The 26,986-nt window shown below is 37.0% G+C and overlaps 1 protein-coding gene across 6 annotated transcripts in view; it reads right to left on the reverse strand.

Annotated features, from left to right (window-relative positions):
- LOC105475503 (cyclin dependent kinase 6) overlaps positions 1 to 26,986 on the reverse strand; it is a 234,188-nt gene that overhangs the window by 154,343 nt on the left and 52,859 nt on the right. For all 6 annotated transcript variants that reach the window (XM_011730821.3, XM_011730824.3, XM_011730822.3 and 3 more), the window contains one exon: positions 16,573 to 16,708. In XM_011730821.3, the coding sequence (XP_011729123.1) occupies positions 16,573 to 16,708 (136 nt within the window). The remainder of the gene's footprint in view (positions 1 to 16,572; positions 16,709 to 26,986) is intronic.

Genomic DNA, 26,986 nt, shown 5'->3' on the forward strand with positions numbered 1-26,986 from the left:
TTTCTTTATCCAGTCTGTCACCGATGGGCATTTAGGTTGATTTCATGTCTTTGTTATGATGAATAGTGCTGCAATGAACATTCATATGCATGTGTCTTTATGGTAGAATGATTCATTATTCCTCTGGGTATATACCCGGTAAAGGGATTGCTGGGTCGAATGGTAGTTCTGCTTTTGCCTCTTTGAGGAACTGCCACACTGATTTCCACAATGGTTGAACTAATTTACACTCCCATCAACAGTGTATAGTGTTCCCTTTTCTCCACAACCTTGCCAGCATCTGCGATTTTTTGACTTTTTAATAATAGCCATTCTGACTGGTGTGAGATGGTATCTCATTATGGGTTTGGTCTGCATTTCTCTAATGATCAGTGATATTAAGCTTTTTAAAAATATGCTTATTGACCGTATGTATGCCATCTTTTGAAAAGTGTCTGTTCATATCCTTTGCCCACTTTTTAAAGCTTTTTTTTATCTTGTAAATTTGTTTAATTTCCTCATAGATGCTGGATATTACACCTTTGTCAGACAGTTTGCAAATATTTTCTCCCACTCTGTAGGTTGTTGTCTGTTTACTCTGTTGATAGTTTCTTTTGCTATGCAGAACTCATAAACTTAATTAGATCTCACTTGTCAATTTTTGCTTTTGGTGTCTTTGTCATGAAATCTTTGCCCATTCCTATGTCTAGGATGGTATTGCCTAGGTTGTCTTCCAGGGTTTTTATAGTTTTGGGTTTTACATGTAAGTCTTTAATCCCTCTTGAGTTGATTTTTGTATATGATGTAAGGAAGGGGTCTAGTTTCAATCTTCTGCATATGGCTAGCCAGTTATTCCAGAACCCTTTACTGAATAGGGAATCCTTTCCCCATTGCTTGTTTTTGTCAGGTTTGTGGAAGGGCAGATGGTCATATGTGTGTGGCCTCATTTCTGGGCTCTCTATTCTGTTGCATTGGCCTATGTGTCTGTTTTTGTACCAGTACCATGCTGCTTTGGTTACTGCAGCCCTATAGTATCATTTGAAGTTGAGTAGCATGATACCTCCAGCTTTGTTCTTTTTGCTTAGGATTGCCTTCGCTATTCAGGCTCTGTTTTGATTCCATATGAATTTTTAAACAGTTTTTTTTCTAGTTCTGTGAAGAACATCTTTGGTAGTTTAATAGGAATAGCACTGATTCTGTAAATTGCTTTGGGCAGTATGTCCATTTTAGTGATATCAATTCTTCCTATCCATGAGCATGGGATGTGTTTCCATTTGTTTGTGTCATCTCTGATTTCTTTGAGCAGTATTTTGTAATTTTCATTGTAGAGATTTTTCACCTCCCTGGTTAGCTGTATTCCTAGGTATTTTATTCTTTTTGTGTCAATTGTGAATAGGATCTGGCCTTCCTGATTTGGCTCTTGGCTTGGCTGTTGGTGGTGTATAGGAATGCTAACGATTTTGGTACACTGATTTTATATCCCAAAACTTTGCTGAAGTTGTGGTTAAAAAACTGCATGACTTGTCAGAGGCTAGCCAAATATCCACATGTTCTATTTGTGAGTAAGGGAACTATGAATTGTATTTTAAAAGGCAATCCAGCAAGCAGCTGGATATAACACATGCCCAGGCTTCTCAGCCCTTCTTCATGCTTCCTTGGGTCTCTTATCAGAACAAGAAGAATAGAGATCTCTGTTATGGCTTTCCTGTGGCAAGTAAAAGACAAGGCGATGATTTTCCAGTCCATTTCCCCTGGCAACATGCTCATCAATCACCAAAGGCTAGGACTTTGTTATTTTGGCTGGAGGAAAAAAAGCTTAGTGGTTTCTGTACTAGTGAAATGGGACTCTCCTTTAACCTGTGTTTCAGATTAGCATCAGGGCTTGCTCCTCCACCTTAAGTGCATCTGCTTTGATGGCATATGGGCTCACAGGATGAGTCTGGAACACAGCAATTTTAGCTACTATAGAAATGATTTGGTCTGGGATAAAAGCTATTTTTTTAAAAAATGTGTTTGGTGGTACCAGTTTTCTAAATCCAACAGGGGCATTACCAACACTAAGGTTATTTATCTTTCTGCAAGTGATGTGTCCTCAGCAGTTTTCCTTTTCTGTCATCCATATTGGTCTATTTTCACCTTCATACTTTCAAAAGGCCACAGTAGAATGGAACAACAGACTTTAAGCCAAAAAAAAAAGCTTAAAAAAAAATAAACATACACACAAATTCCCTTTGTCTGGCATCACTTTCCCGTTTTATCCCATTTAATTTGAAAGAAATGTATTTTGCCCTTGAGTGAACAGTGGAGTTATATACAAACATGTTGCTGTATGGCCATGCACATACAATGAAGATTGCTGTTAACATTTCAAGTCTCAAATTAAACATTTTGTTTCAAGAAAAACTGGAAAGACATCTAACACTGCTTCATTAAACCAATTCTGCATTCATAATATCTTATCTATTCATGGACAATCTCCCTGTACCTGCCAATCCAGGATTTTGAAAGTACTGAAAGCCTAGAGATTGTTAAAGAAATCCCTGTACCAGTGCCTGCCATTGTAGTAAAAATAGGCTTGCAACTCTACTGTCTTCTATACGTAGACATTGATTTAAAAATTTACTACTCATCAGCAATTGCTTCCATTTATAATCAAGTGAAATTTCTCCATAGCCCAATTATACTATTTAATGGTAAAATGTTTGTAAGATTAAAGGAGATAACAATGGTGTCAATAAATCTCATTAGAAAACTTATCATATCATTTTTCCTAGTCCTTCAATGTTTGCTATTTTATCAATATCATCATCATCAGTAAACATGTACTGATGTTTTTAATGTATACACACTGATTATTTTACAAAACCTGTCCCCTTGTGTTGCCTAAGAGCAAAGGAAGTGATACCATGTTGTTAATTCTTATGTTGGGCTATAAAGAAAAGATTCAGATGTGAGAACTTCAACTTTTCTGGAATAGAGGGCATTCCCCATTAAGATGTATGTTAAAACACCCTTTTGTTGGATTATAAAAATATTGAGTTGAATTATATGAAACTGTCATTTTTGTAGGGCAAAACCAGTTAATTATTGGGAATATTAAAGGGTTTAATGTTGTATGGCACTAGCTCATTGTAAACAATAAATTATAAGGAACCCATAATACCTTGACAGAGATATATACTGTTAGTATTTTGGTGTATTTCAGGCTAGTTTCTTAATATATGTATTTGAAATATATTCCCCAAATGGGATCATATTGTATATATAATTTGGATCTTGTATTTCTTTAGGCAATTATTCTTCAAAAATATGAGATTTTTTGAAAAATCATCCTGTGAGATGTATTCATTTTGTTAGATAAATTTTCATAATGTATTTAATCATCCCCTGTGATACATTTTTATTGTTCATTTCTCTAATTATTTGGGAGGTTGAGCATTTCCCATGTCTACCAGCATTCTGTATATATGTACATCTTTGCAAATTTGTTCATGTTCTTATCCATATCTAAATTGGGTAATCTTTTTCTTAGTGGTTTGTAAGAGCTTTTTATATATTAAGGACACTAAACCTTTGCCATACTTTTTCAAATATTTTATCATTTGCTTTTTAGCTTTATTTATATTTTAAGTTTAAAATGTTTATAGTCTAGTGCATGAATCATTTCCTTTGTGACATTTTCTACTGTTTTGCACTTAGAAAACTCTACTCTCAGATCTGATATTTGTTTACATATTATTGTATCATTTAAAAAATTAGTAATAGCTCTCCCCTACACACATACCTTTTGAAACTATAAAGTATTTAGACTGTGTACAAAATATAAAACAGGCCACTCGCGTGGTATCCAAAGCTGAAAGTGTTGTCTTCAGCCTCCTAACCAGCACTAAATGTTACTAAATCAGGCCTGTTTCTAGCAAAATTTACAAGCAAACTCAGCTGTCTTCTTTTCTAAGGAAAATTTCCTGCTGCACAAAGGGTTACCTCTGAACAGTATCTCCATTATTTCACTCATGACTCCATTCCTAATTTTCTGTTTTCTGGCAGCTGCTCTCCAACTTACAAATAATGCGTGTCTTTGTTTAGAGTTCCTTAAAAAAAACTGTATATTCTAAATGTGGAAGAAAGCTCAATTTATTTTACTTTGAAACCTGAGAAATCAATAACATGAACCATATGTTAATTATAGAACTTGGTGATAAATAAAGTAAGAGGTCCAGTGAAACTGTGGAGAAAGTGATGGTGGAGTTGAAACAGAAGAGAAGTCCTTTCTCTTGATGTGTGATGCTCTCATAAATCTCCCCACTTGGGAGGATACCAAAATGCAACTCTTTTTCTTAATTCGCTCTAACGTAATTTGTGTTTTACTTCCTTCCAAGTTCCCAAGTGTTTTTATTAGGATCTTACAGCAAAGATAAGACACATATCATGGGCTGTTAGTATAGTGGCAATATTAAGAAAAGATGATGTCAAAGACAAAACTTAATTGGTATTTATGTCCCTTTGTGGTGTTTATTTTGATTTACATCGTTTTGTATTAAATATATAAAACAACTCATCTTTAGCTTCTGGTTGAAATATTAAAAGACTTCAGGTTTACAAGATCAATTGCTTTGATCAGAGTAATAATCATAATGGGGGGACAAGAATTAGCATGTAATGTTTCAGGCACTTACACTCAGCATAATCACATGCTTTTTAAAAAAGCACTTTTTTTGGGTTTATTTATGGTAAATAAATCTCTCCTTTTCTGTGACCCATTCAACCAATTCTCTTCCTGTGATCACCAACCTATTTCTCGCCTATTCTGAACCCCATCCTCCTGACCTGGAATATATTTTGGTAGAGGAAGGAAGCAAAGGGAAGCAGGGCCCACACTCATATCTTTTATACCATCTTAGTCTCAACAAACATTTCAAGTCTTCAGTTGTGAGTAATGGTGAATTTCTCAGTTCCAGACTTAAATATTAACATATGATATATTAGTGAAATTAAAATTTCAACAAGTGTTCATTCCATACTAACCATATTCATAGAACATCTTAAATTGAGGATAGCCATTTCCAGATTGATCTAAATCTGATTGCTTAATAGTAAACTTACCTTTTAATGTTGCAGTTCCTAAACATAATTTTTATGCCTTGCAGTCCCCAATCTCGGCTACATTTGGTTTAACATTCTAATCTAAAAGTGGTGTGACTATACTACGGTAGAACGATAAATATTTTCTTTGGTTCTGGCCAAGAAAGAAAAAATTAACAAGTATGGTCAGTGACAACAGTGAACAATGGTAATATAAAAATCAGCAAAACTGCTAGCTTAAATTTGCTAAAGGCTTAGAAAGACAATTAGAAGAAAATGAGATTTTCAGTACTCATGGCTTTCAACGTATGAGCCTTAGAGTACTAGGTTTAGCCACATTGGTGTCAGCACTAAAAACCTATGACTATGATCTATTTAAATTTCATTTAGTTTTGGTTCCTTACCAATAAAACAGGAGTAGGAATTCTGATCCATTATACTTGCAAGTCTGGTAATGGTTTACTAATTTAAGACCCTAGAGAACTGTGAAATCATTAGTGTATATGAAACAAAAAGCAACTTTCAAAGGTCAAATCATGAATGAGTGATGAACACTATTTAAAGGGAAGATTTCTGTGTGGCTTAAAAATTTTTAGTTGGAATTCTCCTATTCCTAAGCATCTCTTTAATTTATATCTCCTATTAATCAGTAAGTGTTTTTCAATAGAACATTTTAAGGAATAAAACTTCAGTGCCTTTAAACAAGTTTCGTACATATGAATGACGTTAGTGAAAGCACCACACCTGATTTCACCTGGGCTTAGATTGCCTAAACCTACTGATTGGCTGGGGTTACCAATGCACAGGCAAGCAAATATTCCAGAGGTGTGAGTCATCTCAGAACGTAAGGGAGATGTTTTCCATTTCCCACTTGTGTCATATGACATACTGTGGGGGGAATATGTCTTAAGCCACAGTGTCTGGTGTCACCAGAAGGTACTTATTAGAAACTCCCTCCTGAGACTATGTTTGACAATGAGGAATCAGGGCAGGATTGTCATGTTAAGTGAGCACCCCAGGTGGTGGTGATGCAGGTGATTCACTGACCACACTTGGAGAAACAGAGCACGGTGTTTACAAAGCCTTTATCAACCCTTTAATAGATGGTTACTCATTTTTGCAAAATCTGTTGGGTTAAAAAAAATCTGTTGGGTTTAGTTCATTTTCCAGGCATCCTAATTAATCTAACCATTACATGGTAGTAGTCAAGGTTTATTTGTCTTTTTTTTTTTTTTTTTTTTTTTTTGAGGCAAGGTCTTGTGCTCTGTCACCCAGGCTGCTGTGCAGAGGTGTGATCATGGTTCACTGCACCCTGAATCTCCCAGGCTCAAAAAATCCTCCCACCTCAGTCTCCTGAGCAGCTGGGACTACAGGTACACACGACAACACCTGGCTAATTTTTGTATTTTTTGTCAAGACAGGGTTTCTCCATGTTTTGCCATATTGTCGAACTCCTGGGCTCAAGTGATGCATCCTCCTTGGCCTCCTAGAGTGTTGGGATAACAGGTGTGAGTCACTGTGCCCAGCCCACTTTGTCATTTCTGACATTCAAGGAATTCTCTTTACTTCCTAAAACTCCAAGTGTCACAGTGCCCAGATGCTAAGTCCTTGATTAAATATATGAATCTGTATTCAGGTCAACCTCTCCTCATTTGACTTACTGTAAGAATCAATCTTTCAGGACATCATGCTCTTAGAGGGTGATGATAAGAAAGAAGAAAAACAGAATGACAGTAACTACAACATTATTCAATATGCTGAAGACACCAGATTCTCATAACTGGCACTATGGGGTTTGCAAGGCTTCATTATACAACTTTTTGTGAAAGCACATATTCATTCAACAAATATTTACTAGAACCAGTAATTACTTTCTTAACTGCAATGAAAGGATTGTTTAATTTTTTCCACCTTGCTTAGGAATGAGGAATAAGATACTATCTCAGATAACTGATGGATACCTACTTTGTATGCCTTTCACTAATTTAAAATTTCACAATGATAATATTGCAAATTGTTGGCAATTGCTCTAGTAGAGCGGTCCTTTTTTTCAACTTACAAACTCCACAATACATATGGGCATCTGAAATTTCTGGGTAAGAATAAAATTCAAATGAATAAATATAGTATAGTATTTTAAAGATTTTAAAAGATAACTTATTCCTTTGAAGTTTCTAGTTCTCGTGGTGGGGATGGGGAAGACTGCATACAGTTGGGATATATGGAACGCAATTTTAAAGTGAAAAACATGTGTCACTACAAAATTATTTTTTAGATATACACTCCTGAGATATGAGAACAGGATCTAAGATTCATGACATCAATCAGTCTCTTCACTGAACTTGGTTCTCCATCCTTAGTATAAAATATATTTAAGCATCCCACCTTGGGGAAGAACAATTTCTGGAATTCAGTTAGTATTTTTGGAATTAGTCAGTACTATTTTAAGGAGAAAATACCTTATAGTTTTGGCGGGATCAGTTATTGGTTTTAGACTATGTCTAAACCAAGCCAAATTCTTAGCTACAACATAGATAATCCCAGTGTCCCGGCCCACCACAAAGAACGGAATGCGCAAATGCAAAGTGAATGTGCCGAGATATGGTATACCTTCAGCTTATTTTTCTGTAATATAAATATTTAAAAATTTTATCCTTGGAAAAGTACCATCTCCTCACTTATACAATGGTGGTATTGATGACTACATTTCTGAGTTAATTAACAGGTAAACACCTAGTACAGTCACAAACACGTGTTTGAGGATCCCCTATGTTCCAGGCAGTATGCTGACCATGGAGCTAGAGCAATGGACTAGAGTCTTGACTAAAGTCTCACCTCGTTGGGAAAGATTAAAAAACAAACATAAAAAATAAATGAGATAATTTCAGCTAAGTGCTATGAAGAAGATAAAATAGGATAATGTGGTGTAATGTGATAAATTACTACTAGATGTGGAGTTGTAGCTGAGAGGGTCACAGAAGGAATGATGAAGACATGACATGAACTAGAGGGTGTAGAGCATTCCAAACAGATGAAAAATCAGCACGGACACATGCTGAGCAAAAGCACGCTGGAGGAACAGAAAGAAGGCCACTGTGGCTGGAGAACCGTGGGCCCAAGGAAGGGTGGAGGCAGATCGGAAAGGCAGGGGGTGGGGATGGGGGGTGGGGAGCACTAGATCATGTAGGACTTCTGATGTTATTCTATAGGTCATGAGAAACCACTGGAGCTAAGTTTTCAGTAGGGGAGTTAGAGAATTTTATTTCTGCTTTAATAAGGTCCCTCTGGTTGTTAAACAGAGGATGGTCCATAAAGGGGCAGGAACAGCAGTGGCATGTTGAGTTAGGAAGCTGGTTAATGGGTTAAACTAGAGCTATAGCAATGAAGATACTGAGAAGTAGTCAGATTGGGGATATCTTTTGGGGATAACACCAAAAGCACTTACTGATGGATTAGATGAAGACTGTGAAGGAGAGCAAAAAATCAAGAATTATGCCTAAGCTTGGTGCTCAAACAACTGGGCAGATAGGGAAGGCTTGAGTTGGGCAGAGGATTCTCAGTCAATGTTTTACATGGTTAACTGACTATCTGTACCAAGAGCATGTGGGAGAGGAGAATAGGTATTTGAAGATTCTGGACTAAATGACATCACTTGATTAGAAAGCATAGCCAAGGAAAAGAAGAAGGCTGACAGTGAAGCCTTGGATGTTCCAATGTTTAGAGGAAGAAGAGCCAAAAAAAGAGACTGCAACCAAGGAGTTTAACACAGGCTAAATTTAGATGAGAAATATCCTTCCTTCTACGCAGAAGAGCACTCGGCTATCCGTTGCCATGGTGATATAAATGGGTATATACTACCTGCAAGTTTTAATGGACTTTGTAAACAGATTCAATGCCTAGGGTGAGGAAGCACTTTCTAAAGAGATTCCAACTTATCTGTTATTAGCTGAATCTAAGTGTCATTTGCCTATTTAGTGAGTCATTATTTATTTAGTGAGTCAGTCTTACAGTACCTTTAGACAGAAACTAGCTTTTCTTAAACCCATATTTCCTATCTGCTGCCCTTTTACATTAATGTTGCTTTTTATAGGGTTGGAGACTTTTAAAATCCCACTAAATAACTGTTATATTTGCTATTAGAATATCATATACATGCATAATTCTGTCCTCTTTCTCTTCTGATATTTTCAGCTACCATAAGGGTTAGGAATTTGCAAAAGGATTTGTTTCTGAGAGTCTTCAGAATCTGGACTGCATAAAATTGTTCTCCTTTAAGAAGTTGCTTGAGTTAGTGAGTTTTCCCTTGGAATGAAAGATACTTGAAAGCACAATATGTTTCTGATTGGAGCAGGGGGAAACAAATGAAATTATTAGTAAGATTACAGTAAGATTACACTGAAATCTTACTAATTAGAAAGATTACACTGAAGATTTTATTTCTCTCTACACTTTAGATTTGGGCTTCTGAGTTTAGTAGTATAAACTCCCACAGTTGTTAGAGCTCACTCACTCTACCTTTCCCCCTGAATTTGGAATATACTCAGTATTGATTCATTATCCTTCCATCCTTCAAATCATCTCTCCTGTTCCACTCAGCGGTCAGCTGCTGCCACTGCTTTGATTTATCCCCCGTCTACTCTGAGGTTGTCTGCTTAATTTCTGCTTAGCAGCATAGTCTTTAAAAAAAAAAACCCAAATCTCAAAAGTCTCAGTATATGTGGGGGCAGAGGGATGCGGAGTGGGGAGGGGCAGTAAAGTTGTGGTTCTGTGGAGAAAATATTTCTTTGGAGTCAAAAGACTATATTAAAAGCTGGTCTTCCACAGAATATGGGTCACATTCCTGGTAAAAGTTTAGATGCCTGTTTTTTAAAAAACAATGCCTCTACACACCATAGTTAATATACTATAAATGATATACTTTGAATAAGGGATAATAAGGGTCTACAATTGTGCATAAATCAACTAGGTAAAACACTATAATAGCCAATCCTGTAAAAAGCTACATTAATGGAGAAAGGCAGAAGAACTAAAAATGAAAGAATCTTGGGACTCAGGTTGGAGAGAGCTTAAAGCCAGGGGAAGCCGGGGCAGAGTTCTGGAGAGTCGAGGGATGCTAGACGTGGGAGGCTGATAGCGGTGGTGGGAGTTTGTAGGGGGGTAGAGAGTGAAAAGAAAGGATATAGAAAACATAGGGTCTTGAGTGCCAAGAAGAAAATAAACTGGGAAACCACATTGGCAAGTTAAGAGCCTTGAAAGATCCACTATACTGTGAGGAGTGAAATATTTTAAGTTAAATTGCATTAGGTTAAGGCCCATCTTACAGTAAAAGATGGCATCACTGATCTATGACGTCTTTTACACCAGAACTATGTTATTCCAACATTCGACTTTGCTTCTTTAAAGAGATTTTATTGAACAGTCCTCTCAGGTATCTTTCACAAATGTATTTTCCTTTTAAAATTATTTCCTGTTACTATGAAAAGTAGTTTGCATCAAATACCAGGAAAGATGTGTGTGTGTGTGTTTTTAAAAACATGGTCTATTCAATTACTGCAGCTATGATATTAGATTGAAAAAAATTTCCTTCCAAGATCTTTATCATTATGGTAGAGTATTTGTTCTTTGAATTTCTTGCCTTGTTTTTGGGATCACCTTATTATGCAACATCTGCTCTGAATTTCAAATGTGATAAACAGAGTATGAGTGTCGGTGGCAGATGGCTAATGACCAGCAGCGACAGGGCATTCAAGCCTGCCTTGTTTTCTGGGAAGCGATATTTTCATGTTAATTTGCTCTGTGTCCTGCAAAGATGAGACAAATCACCTGCTCGTAATTCAGGCAAAATGGAGACCACCAGGAACTAAGAGGGGCCATGGCTTGATTCCTTTAGGAGTGAGAAGAGAAGAAGATCTGAGAGACTTTCCTCATCTGCAGTACAGGGACCAGTCAGTCACTTTGCATTATGTCAAACTGAGAAAGATGAATCAGCCCTGGGCATCCCATACTGACATCAGAGCCACTGTTTACTGCAAGCAGATATTATTCATGAGAACAGATATTTCCCAGAGGCAGAAAACAGGTGCTATTAACAGTGTGTGTCAGTCTCTGAAGTCTGGGTTTTGTAAAATAAACCTAATAGTGTGTTTTATCTCTTACTGAGAATATTACAACCAATAGAAAACTCTAAAAAACATTCAATTGAAGATAAAATGAAATCTAATTCACCGAGAAAACGACCTACACAGACATGAACGTGGAGCTTTTCTGGCCCTCTCAAGCTCTATAGAATTCATTTATCATAAAGATACATAAATAAAAAAAATTTTATTCCAAGATTGAATCATCAAAAGAGGCCATATGGTCTTGAGCTCAAAGAACCCTGTCCTATTTTTGAGGCTGCTGTTCTTTTGTGTGACCTTTCAGTGCCTCAAACTTGTGAAACTATACTGCCAATTGCATCAAACATTTTTTTTTTAATCAAACATGTTACATGCAGTTTCACGCACAGAATGTCCACAGAATAATTCTAGGTTTTCAAAGAGTTTATAAAATAGTTGAGAAGCCAGGTCATATCCTAGAAAAGATTAATGTATTATACAGACGAGTCTAAATACCAAATGAATGAGTTAGTAAAAGAGGGCATTACATTTGGAAAAGCCTGTACAGGAGAATATTTTACATAAGAGTCTCTCCCCATCTATATTTTGCTGTGTACAGTTCTTTTTCTGGGCGGCTGTTACAAATGACTAAGAAAAATGGTGAGGAAATTTCTTTACAGTTCTTTCTGACCCTGTCTCCTAGAATGGCAGATGAAAGCATGAACGAAAAAAATAAAAATCTAAGAGCGTTTTTTTTCCTCATAAAGCTCCATGAATAAAAAAAAGGTGCTATATAAGCATAGATACTCTGAATTTATCATGTACCCTAAGAGAAAAAATAACACAATCATTAAGGTGTCAATTATTGCCTCATAAATCTCAGCATGGAAACCCAGGAAGGCAATATTAAATCTCAAATGAGCCAATAAAAATTTAATAAAGATGGCACTGAACTCCTCCACAAGTAAACAGACTCAAAGATAATATTCTGAATTAGAAAGAGGAAAGCCGGACACGTCAACAATAAGCTTATGAGGGAAAATTAGAATATCTGTTGACTTCACAGGACAGCAGCCAACAGGCTGCTTTATGCGAATGTCATTGTCAACCAAGAATGGATGCAACTTAAGGATATCAAGAAAAGAGGTTAAATAATGTGATGAAAACCCCAAGATGAAGTATGAAGGTGATTTCTATGTATGCTTATTTTGTTTTTAGAATAAGGTATATTTAATCATGTTGGAAAGAATCACCTATGATTTTATTTTATTCTCAACTTCTCAATGAAAATGTTCAGTTCAGGCCTATACTCTTAACGTATTTTATTAAAGTCCCACATGAGCACCATGCAATAATTAGTTTCCCCGATGAGTTCACTCAACTATCAACCTTTATGAGTACTTATGGCTTTATGGTGTGGTTTGATGTCTTTTTTATTTTTTGAAAACAAATGGCATTTAAATGCCCTTCAAAAATTGGTAGGTGATATAAGTAAGCTGGAAAAATAAGACCATCATGGGCTCTTTTCTAACAAACATGTTGATGAAATGATAAGCAGAATGATGTTACCCATATGATATCTAGTAAGACACCATGGAGCATCCTAGTTTTATTCAAGTACTGCCCAACTAATGCAATTTATGTCCTGAATGTGCATTAGAATATCCTGAATTTCAGTGGCCTGTTAACAGGTAAACAGTGCCACAGAAAACACAGCACTGGGTAGAGGAAAGTGGGTAGAGGAAAATCCCCTGAGCTTCAACGATCTTAGATGAGGTCTTGCTTTGATTTTCTATTTTATATATATTTCATGTTAAAATATCTGGCCGGGCATGGTAGCTCACGCCTGTAATCCCAGCACTTTGGGAGGCCAAGAGGTGGGCAGATCACGGGGTCAGTAGTTTGAGACTAGCCTGACCAACATGGTGAAACCCTGACTCTACTAAAAATACAAAAATTAGCCAGGTGTGGTGGTGCATGCCTGTAATCCTAGCTACTAAGGAGGCTGGGGCAGGAGAACCACTTGAACCCGGGAGGCAGAGGTTGCAGTGAGTTGAGATCACACCACTGCACTCCAACCTGGCGACAGAGCAAGACTCTGTCTCAAATAAATAAATAAAAATAAAATATCTTATGTATAATTATTTAACAACATGATTTGTTCTAATCTATGCAAGACAATGTCAATATTAATATCTATGATTTGGATCCTTTGAAAAGTAATTTAAATTTAAGTATTTAAAGAACAGTTTGGCACAATATAGATCATGCTTACTTATATATTAGTCTGTTCTTTACTTGAAAATACCCCTAAACTACTTAAATAATCATACAGAACATGTACCACATGCTTGTGTTTGCATTTTATCTCTTCTTCTATACTCTAACGGTCCTTCAGGGCAGGTCCTCTCTTTCTCATGCCTAATTCAATTTTGTGTCCCTGAACTGCCTAGCACAGAACCCTCCATGCAGAGTGAATATTCAATACATATCTGTACAAGTATAGTCAGAGAAGCTCTTATTACAACACAGCATTCTATATAAAGAATCAATTTCTGTGTTCCCAATAGGTTGTTCATAATAACAATATTTGCTTGATCTAGTTATTAAGACTTCCCATAAATGAGCCTATATAACAACAAAATATTTCTGTTCTCTGGTTGTGTGCTTTAAAATTTCAATTAACCAGAATTCAGATTCTCCCACTTAGCAGCTGTTTATTCTGCATTCCAATTCTTAAAAGCAAGTTAATCACAGAAAAAAAAGATACAAGTGTTGATTAAAAATAATTTTGTATCAGTTATACATTCAGCCTAAAACTATCTATTTGGTTTTATTATGCTTTTAAATGATTATTCAAGTTTTCAACAATGACCTTAAAGCATCACAAACACTCAAATTATTTTTTAAAAAATCATATATTTAATAAGGAAAGAAAGTAGGTTAGTATAGTTCAGAATTTTTTTTAAAAATTAAGAATGAAGATAAAAGAGTCTTCTAATTAGCTTTTAAGTTAGCAAAAAATGTTCAATTAACCACTAACATATAAGTTAACTGCCTGAAATATTTCATTTGACTATGGTTTATTTTACTATGAAAACATCAATACACCATTAGCCACAAACCTTCAATAACTAGAGGCCCTTGCCCCCAACTCCACCTCTTATCTGCCTATTTGGATCAAGGGGTGTTGATGTTAATGGCTGAAGAAATTTAACAGCCTCCAGGACAATCTCCTGTTTAACACGGAATGAAGTGACATTCCCTTTCCTGGAGACAGACAAAAAGCTCAGAAAAAAACATTTAACTTTTAATGTCACCTTGTTCAAGAGCTTCTGGCAACAATCACCTCCTTCTAGCAAGCCTCCAGCTCCATCTTGGCTCAGCAGCTGCCCCGCCATCTTCTCCTCCCCTTTCCTACTTTGGTGACCACCATTCTGCCTGTACCTTTTTCTATCCTGCTTGCCCCTCCACCCTCACCCTTGAGATCCCCCCCATTCCACTTAATTTCTACTCGCGCCCGATCAAACTTGAGTCTAATGAACCACTCTGGCTTATCAACATTTTAACTGCACAGATGCCTTTGCAAATGACTCCTCCAATATCCTAAGAGAATTTAACGCAATGCTCAAAAGATCTATGCAGGTGGTAATGTAAGATATAAAATACATGGTTGCCTCATCTGTCTGTTTAAAAAAAAAAGACACTCCCCAAATAACTTTGAACTTAGAAATGTATCAGAAAACAACAATTATTATTTTGATAGTCTATGTTTAAAGCCTTTGAAAGTCATTTTAAAAATAATTTTGAAAATACTTATATCTAAATAAAGTATGACAATGTGTCTTATTTACTTAGTACCTATGTGTATAAATCATTGTGTAAGACACTGTCAGGACATGAGGATGATTGAATACATGAGATCTGTACATTAAAAAATCCCAATTAAAGGTAGAAAACAAGATAAAAAGGTAGAGATACATAGAACAAGTGTTATAAGGCACATGAGATTATATCCGGCTGTAAGAGTTGATCAAATGGCATTTGAGACGGCACTTGAAAAATTTAGGTAGATAGCTTGGTGAGAAGGAGCAAAAGAAATGGCATGAGAAGGAAGGCCACCAAGGTGGAAAATCACAGATCATACTAAGAGAATGGTGAGCAGTCCAATTTGGCTAGAAAACTGTGTAAGAAAAAGGACTATGCCCCGCTCTGCATGCCGAACACGGGGTTTCTGACAAACTCATAAGAGAACTAAAGCTTCAGGGGTAGAATAGAATGCCAGAGGAAAGAGGGGTGCAGAGATAGAAGATGGTCAAGAACAGGTAACTATCAGGCATACCTACATTTAGAGGGCATTAATGTCCTTGAAACTGCTCAGGAAAAAATGGGACTATTGTTAAGCACCAGATTCTTTAATGAGAGCCACATGGGAAAAAAACAATATTAATCTAAAACAAAAGGAATAAATTATTCAATATGTCAAATTCTAAATATCAGTATGTGAGAACGTCATTTAGCTATCACTAAAGACATTTCTTATTCTGTTGAGAAGATAAACTATTTTTTGTTATTAACTTCTATCTAGAATGATGGTGAATTCTATAACTCATTTCAAAACAATGAATGATAAGGCAGGAGTCTGTTTAACTAAGCTACCTAATTCACATAGACAAAAAGGTTTTCATGAAGACCCGCACATGAGGTGCATAAATCTAAAAGATCTACCAAGTTCAGTTAAGCAGAATGCAAATAACAACAAAACTATATCAGTAGCATTTTCCATTAGACTTAAAGGTAGGAAGAACTTCTAGTCAATACACTGCATCTAGTTTACTGACCTCTAAGGGTAGAAAGCATGGCTCAATCATCTTCGAATCCCAGAAGTTTGGCATAGTATCTGGTTACTTAGGCTTCCCTATAAACGTTTTATGAATAAGAAAAATGAAGAAAGAAGGAGGACCTAATAAGTAGTATTTCAGATTCACACAGCATTGGTTGTGTTGTCATAAAACACAATGTGCTCATGAATAATGCTCAAATTATGTCCTTCATAGACAATGAACCATCAGAGAAAGACTGAGCTACACTTACTAAACTATGTTTTCTAAGGTCTGACAATGTACAAATAGATATTTTAAAATAATTTTAATATGCATTAGAACTAAAGGTTTTTCTTTCCACTTAATTCTAAAATTAACTAACTAGAATACATATGTCCGTATTTTGAACATCTCACTTAGTTGATGAACTGGAATATATCCCAATCTTTGAAGATTTTCTTTGATTTTTTAAACTATATACTGAATTCTAAAAGTCATAATTCTGGAAATTTTCATAAGGAATGAAAGCCACTGCTTAACATACTGTAATAGTCGACTGCCTGATAAGACATGAAGATGATTCTTGATACCTTTATGGTTTCAGTGGGCACTCCAGGCTCTGGAACTTTATCCAAGTAAGTGGTCAAGTCTTGATCGACATGTTCAAACACTAAAGTTAGTTTGGTTTCTCTGTCTGTTCGTGACACTGTGCACACATCAAACAACCTAGAAGAAAAAACAAAGAGGTTAAGTAGGTGGCAATAAGCAAAGAAGTAACCTGTATGTTTTATACATATTGCTCAATTTGGTCTCATAATAGAAAAAACAAAAGGCCAGTGTTGATCATTTCTTATGATCATATGTAAAAATACCAAATGAGATCTGATACTTTAATAAAAATATGAAGTTCAGGAGAGGGGAACTCAGAGTGTGTGGTTAAGCACGAGAACATCTATAGTAACAACGAGAAAACAACGCCATTGGAGCACAAGAACGCTTGGAGAGTTTTCTTAGTTAGGACCTTAGATAGAACTTGCCAATGGGGATAATTTCAAAAACTTGATGTCTAGGCAAAATATATTTCTTCTTAGCTCACAGTTTGAGAATTATTAGAGATAGATTGAGCATCCTTTGGAGATGCTGAAGGCTGTAATCAAGATTTTCCTGGAATTTAAGGTGTCACAACCACATCTGTGAAAACAAATATGATGGAATATGGAGAAATTTTTAGTTTATTTCTAAGACAGCCCTTATCCTGCTGAGTCAAATCATTCCCTGGAAAGGGCACACATTCTTAGTTTTTAAAATTCCAAAGCTATGTTAATCAACATTGTGAAATTTAAACATTTTCTTTTTCGGGGGTAGGGGGACCTGTATTGGTAAACTATATTGCCCTTAAATAATAAAGCAACAGATTAACAAATATTTTGGATGGGTGAATCCAGTTTCTTCCATAAAAATCTTAAAATAAGTTGAAATTTAAGTTTTAAAAACTAAGCCTTCAGGAGTCAAAAGAATATTCAAGCCAAAGGACAAAATTTCCTTTAGTTTCAACCAAAGTACACTATTTAGCACAACAGATTCTCAACAAATGTTTGAAGAATTAAACTACCCATAAATAAGCTGGCCGGGCGCGGTGGCTCAAGCCTGTAATCCCAGCACTTTGGGAGGCCGAGACGGGCGGATCACGAGGTCAGGAGATCGAGACCATCCTGGCTGACACGGTGAAACCCCGTCTCTACTAAAAAATACAAAAAAACTAGCCGGGCAAGGTGGCAGGCGCCTGTAGTCCCAGCTACTCGGGAGGCTGAGGCAGGAGAATGGCGTGAACCTGGGAGGCGGAGCTTGCAGTGAGCCAAGATCACGCCACTGCACTCTAGCCTGGGTGGCAGAGCGAGACTCTGTCTCAAAAAAAAAAAAAAAAAAAAAAAAATAGTAATAATAAATAAATAAATAAATAAGCTGTAGGTACATTTCTTAACAAGAATGTAATATAAATACTAAGAAAAAGCTAATAAAATACTATTCATATTACTTCCTTTAATTTTTTTTAAAAAATTGAATAAATGCCTTCTTCAAAGAAACTAACTATAAATGTGCATAGAGTCCAATAACTAATGCACAGGGTTGACTATCAATTATGCTGCTTATATATTACCTCCCTTAATTTTTAAAAATTATATTTTAAGTTCTGGGATGCATGTGCAGAATGTGCAGGTTTGTTACACAGGTATACGTGTGCTATGGTGGTTTGCTGCACCCTTCAACCGTCATCTATATTAGGTATTTCTCCTAATGCTATCTCTCCCCTAACCGCACCCCCCCCCCGCCCCCAACAGGCCCTGGTGTGTGATGTTCCCCTCCCTATGTCCATGTGTTCTCATTGTTCAACTCCCACTTATGAGTGAGAACATGTGGTGTTTGGTTTTCTGTTCCTGTGTTAATTTGCTACAATGATGGCTTCCAGCTTCACCCATGTTCCTGCAAAGGGCATGAACTCACATCCTTTTTTATAGCTGCATAGTAGTCCATGATGTATATGTGCCACATTTTCTTTATCCAGTCTATCACTGATGGGCATTTGGGTTGGTTCCAAGTCTTTGCTATTGTGAACAGTGCTGCAATAAACATATGTGTGCATGTGTCTTTATAGTAGAATGATTTAGAATCCTTTGGGTATATACTCAGTAATGGGATTGCTAGATCAAATGGTATTTCTGGTTCTAGATCCTTGAGGAATTGCCACACTGTCTTCCACAATGGTTGAACTAATTTACACTCTCACCAACAGCGTAAAAGCATTCCTGTTTCTCCACATCCTCTCCAGCATCTGTTGTTTCCTGACTTTTTAATGATTGCCATTCAAACTGGCAGGAGATGGTATCTCATTGTGGTTTCGACTTGCATTTCTCTAATGACCAGTGATGATCAGCTCTTTTTACATATGTTTGTTGGCCACATAAATGTCTTCTTTTGAGAAGTGTCTATTCATATCCTTCACCCACTTTTTGATGGGGTTGTTTCTTTCTTGTAAATTTAAGTTCCCTGTAGATTCTGGATATTAGCCCTCTGTCAGATGGACAGATTGCAAAAATGTTCTCCCATTCTGTAGGTTGCCTGTTCACTGATGATAGTTTCTTCTGCTGTGCAGAAGCTCTTTAGTTTAATTAGATCCCATTTGTCAATTTTGGCTTTTGTTGCCATTGTTTTTGTTGTTTTAGTCATGAAGTCTTTGCCCATGCTTCTGTCCTGAATGGTATTGCCTAGGTATTCTAGGGTTTTTATGGTTTTAGGTCTTATGTTTAAGTCTTTAATCCACCTTGAATTAATTTTTGTATAAGGTGTAAGGAAGGGGTCCAATTTCAGTTTTCTGCATATGGCTAGCCAGTTTTCCCAACATCATTTATTAAATAGGGTATCATTTCCCCATTGCTTGTTTTTGTCAGGTTTGTCAAAGATCAGATGGTTGTAGATATGTGGCATTCTTTCTTGTTTTTCTTTATTTTTTGGTGATGGAGTTTCGCTCCTGTTGCCCAGGCTGGAGCGCAATGGCACCATCTTGGCTCACCACAACCTCCGCCTCCCAGGTTCAAGCAATTCTCCTGCCTCACCTGAGTACTACTCACACCCGAGTGGCTGGGATTGCAGGCATGGGCCACCATGCCCAGCTAATTTTGTATTTTTAGTAGAGACAGGGTTATTTCATGTTGGTCAGACTGGTCTCGGAACTCGCGACCTCAGGAGATCTGCCCACCTCAGCCTCCTAAAGTGTTGGGATTACAGGTGTGAGCCACCATGCCCGGCCATGTGGCATTATTTCTGAGGCTTCTGTTTTGTTCCATTGGTCTATATATTTGTTTTGGTACCAGTACCATGCTGTTTTGGTTATTGTAGCCTTGTAGTCTAGTTTGAAGTCAGGTAGCATGATGCCTCCAGCTTTGTTCTTTTTGCTTAGGATTGTCTTGGCTATATGGGCTCTTTTTTGGTTCCCTATGAAATTTAAAGTATTTTTTTCTAATTCTGTGAAGAAAGTCAATGGCAGCTTGATGGGGATAGCACTGAATGTATAAATTACTTTAGCAGTATGGCCATTTTCACAATACTGAGTCTTTGTGTCCACGAGCATGGAATATTTTTCCATTTGTTTGTGTCCTCTCTTATTTCCTTGAGCACTGGTTTGTAGTTTTCCTTAAAGAGGTCCTTCACATCCCTTGTTGGTTGTAGTCCTAGGACCTCTGCTAAACTTTTAATGCCTTACTGGTTCACCATGTCATCCTACTGCATTTCTGGGCTTTATGGACCCCACATTTGGTATTTCTCTGTGAATCTATACTAAATTTTAAAGGAAACTAAAAACAAATAAACAACAACAAAAAACACCAAAAAAAACCCCCACTACTGTAATTAGGTTACATCTGGCAGGTCAAAAAACAGAACACCAACAACTACACACACTTCATAGCCAGATCCACACTTCTTTTTAATTATGGGCAGTTTGGGGTGAGTCATACAACTCCATTGAAATTAACCAGAATCCACTGAAAATTTTTTCCTCACATTTATCTACTTCCAACATTCTGGTTTTTAAGTTTTAATATCCATTCCTAAACTTAGTATTTTCCCCTAATGTTACTTATTCTGGAAAATTATTCCAATAAAGTAAAAATTCCTAACAGATTTATTAAAGATAGTACCATAAATCATAATAAGTTCCACACTCTAAAAATATGATTGCTATCATGCATGGATTTAATATGTGGAAAGTTTATCAAAACAGTTCTTTTGGCTTGAAAATTCAAGATAACTACAATTATTCACAGGCTTTTTAAAGCCAGTTTATTGATATTAAATCCACATACTTGGACAACTTCACTCTTTTCTTCCTATTGAAGAAGAAAATGGAGTTCCACAATCTCCAACTTTCTTTATATCTGCACCTTGTATTTTTGTAATAAAATAAAAGAGCAGTGAATCAAAAATGGCATGTCCCTAAAGTCAAATACAAACACAGAGCTGTTTCATACTATGACCACTTCAGTTGTGTTTCTGAAACATTACTTTACAAATATTTCACATTATAATTAATACATTTAGTGAAAAAATTACATTGCTTACCACTACCTGGAATTAATAGTAATTTTAGTAACTCCAGTTCTTACTGCATTTATAGTTTATCATATACATAAACGATATTATAGTAATTTCCACAAGAAAAAAAATTCTGATGGGGGCATAACTGGAGAATAAAGTGATCCTAAAACACTGCTGAAACAAAAAGTCATCTGCCCCCTAGACCGTTGTCTTAGAAGTTACCTAACAACCCTGGCAGTATGCCCTGTTGCTTCCTCTCACTGAAACCGTTTTCAAGCACTCTTTGCATGACACAATTTAAAAATAACATCTAACCCACCCAAGTTGCTTTCCTCAGAGTTATACTGCTCTCTTCCAAATATTAAGACTCATTGATGCCACCTGCAGCAACTGGACTCCAGGCCTCAGTTTCAGTGGATGCTCAAGATAGGAAAGGTGAGCTCACTGAAGCCACTATTAATTGTCCTAAATAATAAACCTTAGAGAAAAAGCACTCATTTCAATCGGTAGTTTTTAAAACATGAAATTTTAAAGAGATGTGTAACAGTCCATAGAGCAGAACATTTCATGTAAATTTTAATGTATATACTTGCATACTCTTAAAAAACAGTATTCGGTAGAAGTGACTCCTCCAGGTTCAAGGAAATAATCCTTTTTAATTTCTAACTTCATTTGGGAAATGGAGCATATTAGAGACTCCTCAAGACATTCACAAATGGCATTAAGGGACATCAAAGTCCTAAGGATGCCTGTAAGATACGCTCTTTTTTGGCTCCAGTGCTGGCTAGCCATCATCCACATCCTACAGACCCAGTGCTCCATGGAAGACATCTGGGGAAATATTGCTCTTCACTAAACCATGAAATTTTGTCTGACTTAAATTATGTCTGATTAACGGTTAGCAAACATTATTGTAGTAAAAATTAACAGTTACATTAGTCACAATGTGTAGGAAATGCATTTTGAATCAACGGTTGTAAACATTAATCTTAGAAATGTTAGAATATAATATTTATGATGCTTTTCTGTCTATAATGACTCCCTCTGGAATTGCCCCAAATCAAATAATAGTCACTTTGGTGGGCAATACAGAGAAAACAGAAACTTTACTTTTATTTATTTATTTATTTAGTAAGATGGAGTCTCACTCTGTTGCCCAGGCTGGAGTGCAGTGGTGCAATCTCGGCTCACTGCAACCTCCTGGGTACAAGCGATTCTCCTACCTCAGCCTCCCGAGTAGCTGGGACTACAGGCACATGCCACCATGCCTGGTTAATTTTTATATTTTTAGTAAGGATGGGTTTCACCATGTTGGCCAGGCTGGCCTCGAACTCCTGACCTCAAGTGATCCGCCTGCCTTGGCCTCCCAAAGTGCTGGGATTACAAGCATGAGCCATTGTGCCTGGCCAGAAACTTTAATATAACAAATGAGTTTCATATAAAACAACTGAGCTAAACATGAATTAAAATCCCTGGTATTTGGCTAGAGATAAACAATCTGTAATATATTTATATAAATCAATAAGGAATGTGGCTAGGCTACCTAGAACTCCTATACTTGTAAAACAAAAGAGTCAGACAGATCTGAACATTTGAATGTAAAAACTGGAAAACAGACTGGAGGTGGTGGCTCATGCCTGTAATCCCAGCACTTTGGGAGGCTGAGGCAGGCGGATCATGAGGTCAGGAGATCGAGACCATCCTGGCTAACATGGTGAAACCCCGTCTCTATTAAAAATACAAAAAAATTAGCTGGGCATGGTGGCGGGCACCTGTAGTCCCAGCTACTCAGGAGGCTGAGGCAGGAGAATGGCATGAACCTGGGAGGTGGAGTTTGCAGTGAGCCGAGATTGTGCCACTGCACTCCAGCCTGGGTGACAGAGCGAGACTCCGCCTCAAAAAAAAAACTGGAAAATAACTTCAACTGCATGATTCCTTACATTGACCAACATTTTAAGACTTTCTAAATCCCCTTTTTTTTTTTTTTTGCTAGATGATCTGTAACCTGACAAAAATACCATTTCAAGAATTACATGACAGCAGTTCCATAAGAAAAATGTAATCACAAAGTACTGAATATGAACAAAATATCTCAGATGACTTTTAAAGGAAAGGAAAATTACCATTAAATATTTGTCCATTAGAGCTTAGCATAATGTGATCCAAGTGAATGTTCAAAAAGTAAAAGTGCAAACTGGTTATCAGCATTAACTAAGGCTATGTATGCATTCAGTTTAGCTGTGCAAAATGCAATCCAAAAAAGGCAGATAGGTCGTTATCATTTCACAATTAAGTTGGCCAAGCCCCTAACTCTCCCACAAAGTAAGTTCTCTTGCTGTCTCTATTGTCCTGACCCGCCAGCTGCAGGGCAGAGAACAAGGCTTGCAGTCCAGCACAGCACTCAGCTTTCCAGCTGTCCTAGTGATGTAATTATCTAATAACAAAATATCTCTGTGAATTAACTCTGCATCCTACCCATTGTAATTCTTAATGACTACTTCCTGTTCATGTTCTCAATTTAACTTGCTCTTCTGGAACTATTGCATAGGCAAGTTGCCTTCATCTAATGGATGGGATTACATCCAATAGGTTTGGGATTTCCAAAGATTACAATTTACAAAGGTCTCCCAAACAACATGCTTTTGTAAACACAAGCCCTGCCTTTCTATTGTGGTTACAATAAAAGGGAAATCTGTATTATTTGCTGTGATTAAACTTTGACCCGTTCACAGGAAGTTCTATGAGGATTTTTTTCCTGTCACTTTTTTTCCCCCCATTCCCTTGAATGTTTGGACATCAAATAGTTCAAGAGCTGAGAGATGTCTGGCACAGCTACCTAAGGGCCACAACAAAATTTTATTTGAACTAGAGCCAGTATTTGGAATCGAGAAGAATTATTTTAAATATCTAATCTCCTCCTCTTAAGTGCATGAAGCATATTCTGTGGCTAGGGCTTGTATGCAGCAAATTTATGTTCCCACATCTCACTAGCCCTACACTACTGGATATGGGCCACTGTATTCTCTGTTTTGCTCATTAAATATGGACTCTGTGTGCACTTATTCTCAACCAGCACCGAATGGTATAGCTCCAGGAGTATTTGCCACCAACAATAACGTGCATGCTGCTAGAAGCAAACTGCGATTTCAGCAGCACCCATAAACATTCACCAGCATCTACCATGTGCAGGTGCTATACTCAGTTTTAGAGTTTCCAATAGATATGACAGGTATTGTTTTTAAAAGCTTTACTATCTAGTTGTGGGAAAGAAGACTTAGAAGTAAAAATGCAGGTAATGATATATGGCTATGTATTAGTACCAAATACATTCTATAAACAGTGTATAACTTTATATATCACATCAAAGTAAATTCATTCTACATCCTATTAAGTAAACCACAGATGGTCTCTGCCTTTCCATCCATTTACCTCTCCTGGAAGCCCACCCTTATTTTCTGTTGAGGAACTACTCCTGTCCTAGAATCTGGCAATCTGGTTTTAACAGCAGGGGCCCAGGGATGGCATGTGAATAAGCCTGGATTGAGTGACGATGAACGATTCAGAGGTGGGCAGGAGCATGAGAATCAGTCCCAGAAATTTTGCTAAGACTTCTGGGAGAGTAAAACTCTCTTTTACTGGGATTATCAAACTGGCAAAATCTCAGCCTGCAGCTACTGATGGCTGTCTTTGCCACCATTTTAGTGAACCTACTATGGGATGCAGAAGACGGCCAGAACAAGGGACAGTGGGCAAGAGATTCCGGAAGACATTATTTACACATCTGGGCCCACTGTGTTTGATCTACCCCTGGATTTATTAATTATGTGAGTCACTAAAGTCAGTGTTTTGCTTATCCAGCTTGAGTTAGGTTTTTATTACTTGCAACAAAAAATTGTCCGAAGACATCTATAAATATTTTGAAATGATTAAATGAATTAAAAACATCAACATCTGGCCTCAAATACGTCTTACACAGTAGATACAATGAGGGAAGCTCAAGCACAAAAGAAGTAGCAGTGTCCTCAAAGTGACTGTCCCAGTTCTCTGACTTGGCTGGGAGTCTATTCACCTTAAATGGCTCCTCCATTCGCATGTCCACTGTGCAAAAGTAGCCGACCGCAGAGAACCAGATTAATTCATCCTTCCCAAGGAGCCAGGCAGCTTCCTCTCAGACCCTACTTGAGGTTCCTGGTCTGACCACAGAGACATTGGATGGAGAAAAGCACAGAAGGAAGAAGACAGGCAGACAAGGTTATCATAAACAGGAATATAAAACCTAGAGTAGAAAAGAACTCAATGGTAAGAGGAAGCAAGGAGAAAAAAGAAGAACTTAAAAATAATACAAAGATACAGGGTTCAATTAATTTAAAGGTTGAATCCAGTGTGTAGAGGTGTGTTCTCCTGAAGTCTTCAATTAAACAACCCCTTTCCCACTAGCTGCTGCTGAAAAGTGGAAAAGGACAGGGATGTCAAACCAACTCAAGAGCAGAGAAATCCTTTGTATTTAACTGTTAAGTTTATGGCTGCTATTATCTGACATGGGAAGGCAAAGTCAACATCACTTATTTACTAAATCATTTTATTCCTATAGCCTTTAAGAGAGTATTCGTAAGAAAATTTCATCGTTTATCTTCTTTCCATCTTTAGAGTTGCTATTAATCTAGTTTCACCTTCTATCTATATAGACCTGGCACTGTGGCTCTATGAGTTAATATCTTCTGAATCTGTTAACCAAAAAATGTTTTACATGTGGAAAGGGAATCCCCTAGGCAAGTTTACAAGATGTGACTCTTGCACTACAGTAAATTTTGAAAATAGAGCAAACAGTGAAACTATGTATATGGAAACACATTCCTACCACATGATCAGCAACAGAACTGATGTACTATTGCTGGGCCTGAAACAAGCTATTTAGGATGGCTTAATGGGTATAATGGGATGCCTATGTACAGCTCTCCTCATTCAAGGTAAATTCCTGAACTGGACATTAAATAATAGAATTCTAACTTCTTCCATAGTCCTACAGCAAGCACTACAGGCACGTCTACATCATCAAACACAATTCTTCAAATTGCTAATGCATTTCATCTGAATGAAAGGCAGAGCGAAGAGTAAGGCTGTAGCATCACTCTGTTATGCTAACTACATGTGATTATGGGAAAAAGAAAAATATTGCTTTAGAGCTGCCACAAAGAAGGCATATCATAAAATGCGATTTGTTGTCTTGCAGGGAAGAGAATGGTAGCAGGGGCAAAATGCTTGATAAGTGAACTCCGAGTCACTAACCATGTGGATCATTATCTCCCCAAAGACAAGAGAAAGAAAACAGCTAAACAATAGCTGTTTCCAGTAGGCAACTAAACGATAATCAGTTGATACGTCTGATGAGGCCAGTTCCAATACAAAGCAGTTTTGGAAGTTCAAAGAGAATACAGTCAACTCTACAAAAAGAAGAAACCTGCCAATGGAGAAAATCAGGAACTATTAGGTCTAGATTAGAATAAAGAACAATTCACCAACCTCAGCTATAGGTCAGGAATGGGGCACTGTTTACCTCTTGAGGTCTCCAACTAGATATGATGAACTTCTATTCTTTTCTTAACAGTTACCTACAATCAGCCACTTCATAAAAATAAATATGATGGACAAAATAAGGGCCTAACAAGAGTGAATGGATTGAGAGACCCCAAAACCTGTGGCATTTGGTGAGAGAATGCGGTGAGGGGAACGCAAGTCCCAAGCCCTACTGGCAGGTCAGAGATGACAGATTAGCAAACTGAAGATAGCCTTAAACTGGTGGTCCCTGTTTGTGTTTTGCTTATTCTTTTCTTTCATTTCTCAATGGCACCCACAGCTGTGTCTGATACATAGCAGGTGTCCAGTAAATATTTATTGAATAAATGAAATTTTTCT

This window comes from Macaca nemestrina, chromosome 4 (genome assembly GCF_043159975.1).
Source record: "Macaca nemestrina isolate mMacNem1 chromosome 4, mMacNem.hap1, whole genome shotgun sequence".
NCBI classification, from domain to species: domain Eukaryota; kingdom Metazoa; phylum Chordata; class Mammalia; order Primates; family Cercopithecidae; genus Macaca; species Macaca nemestrina.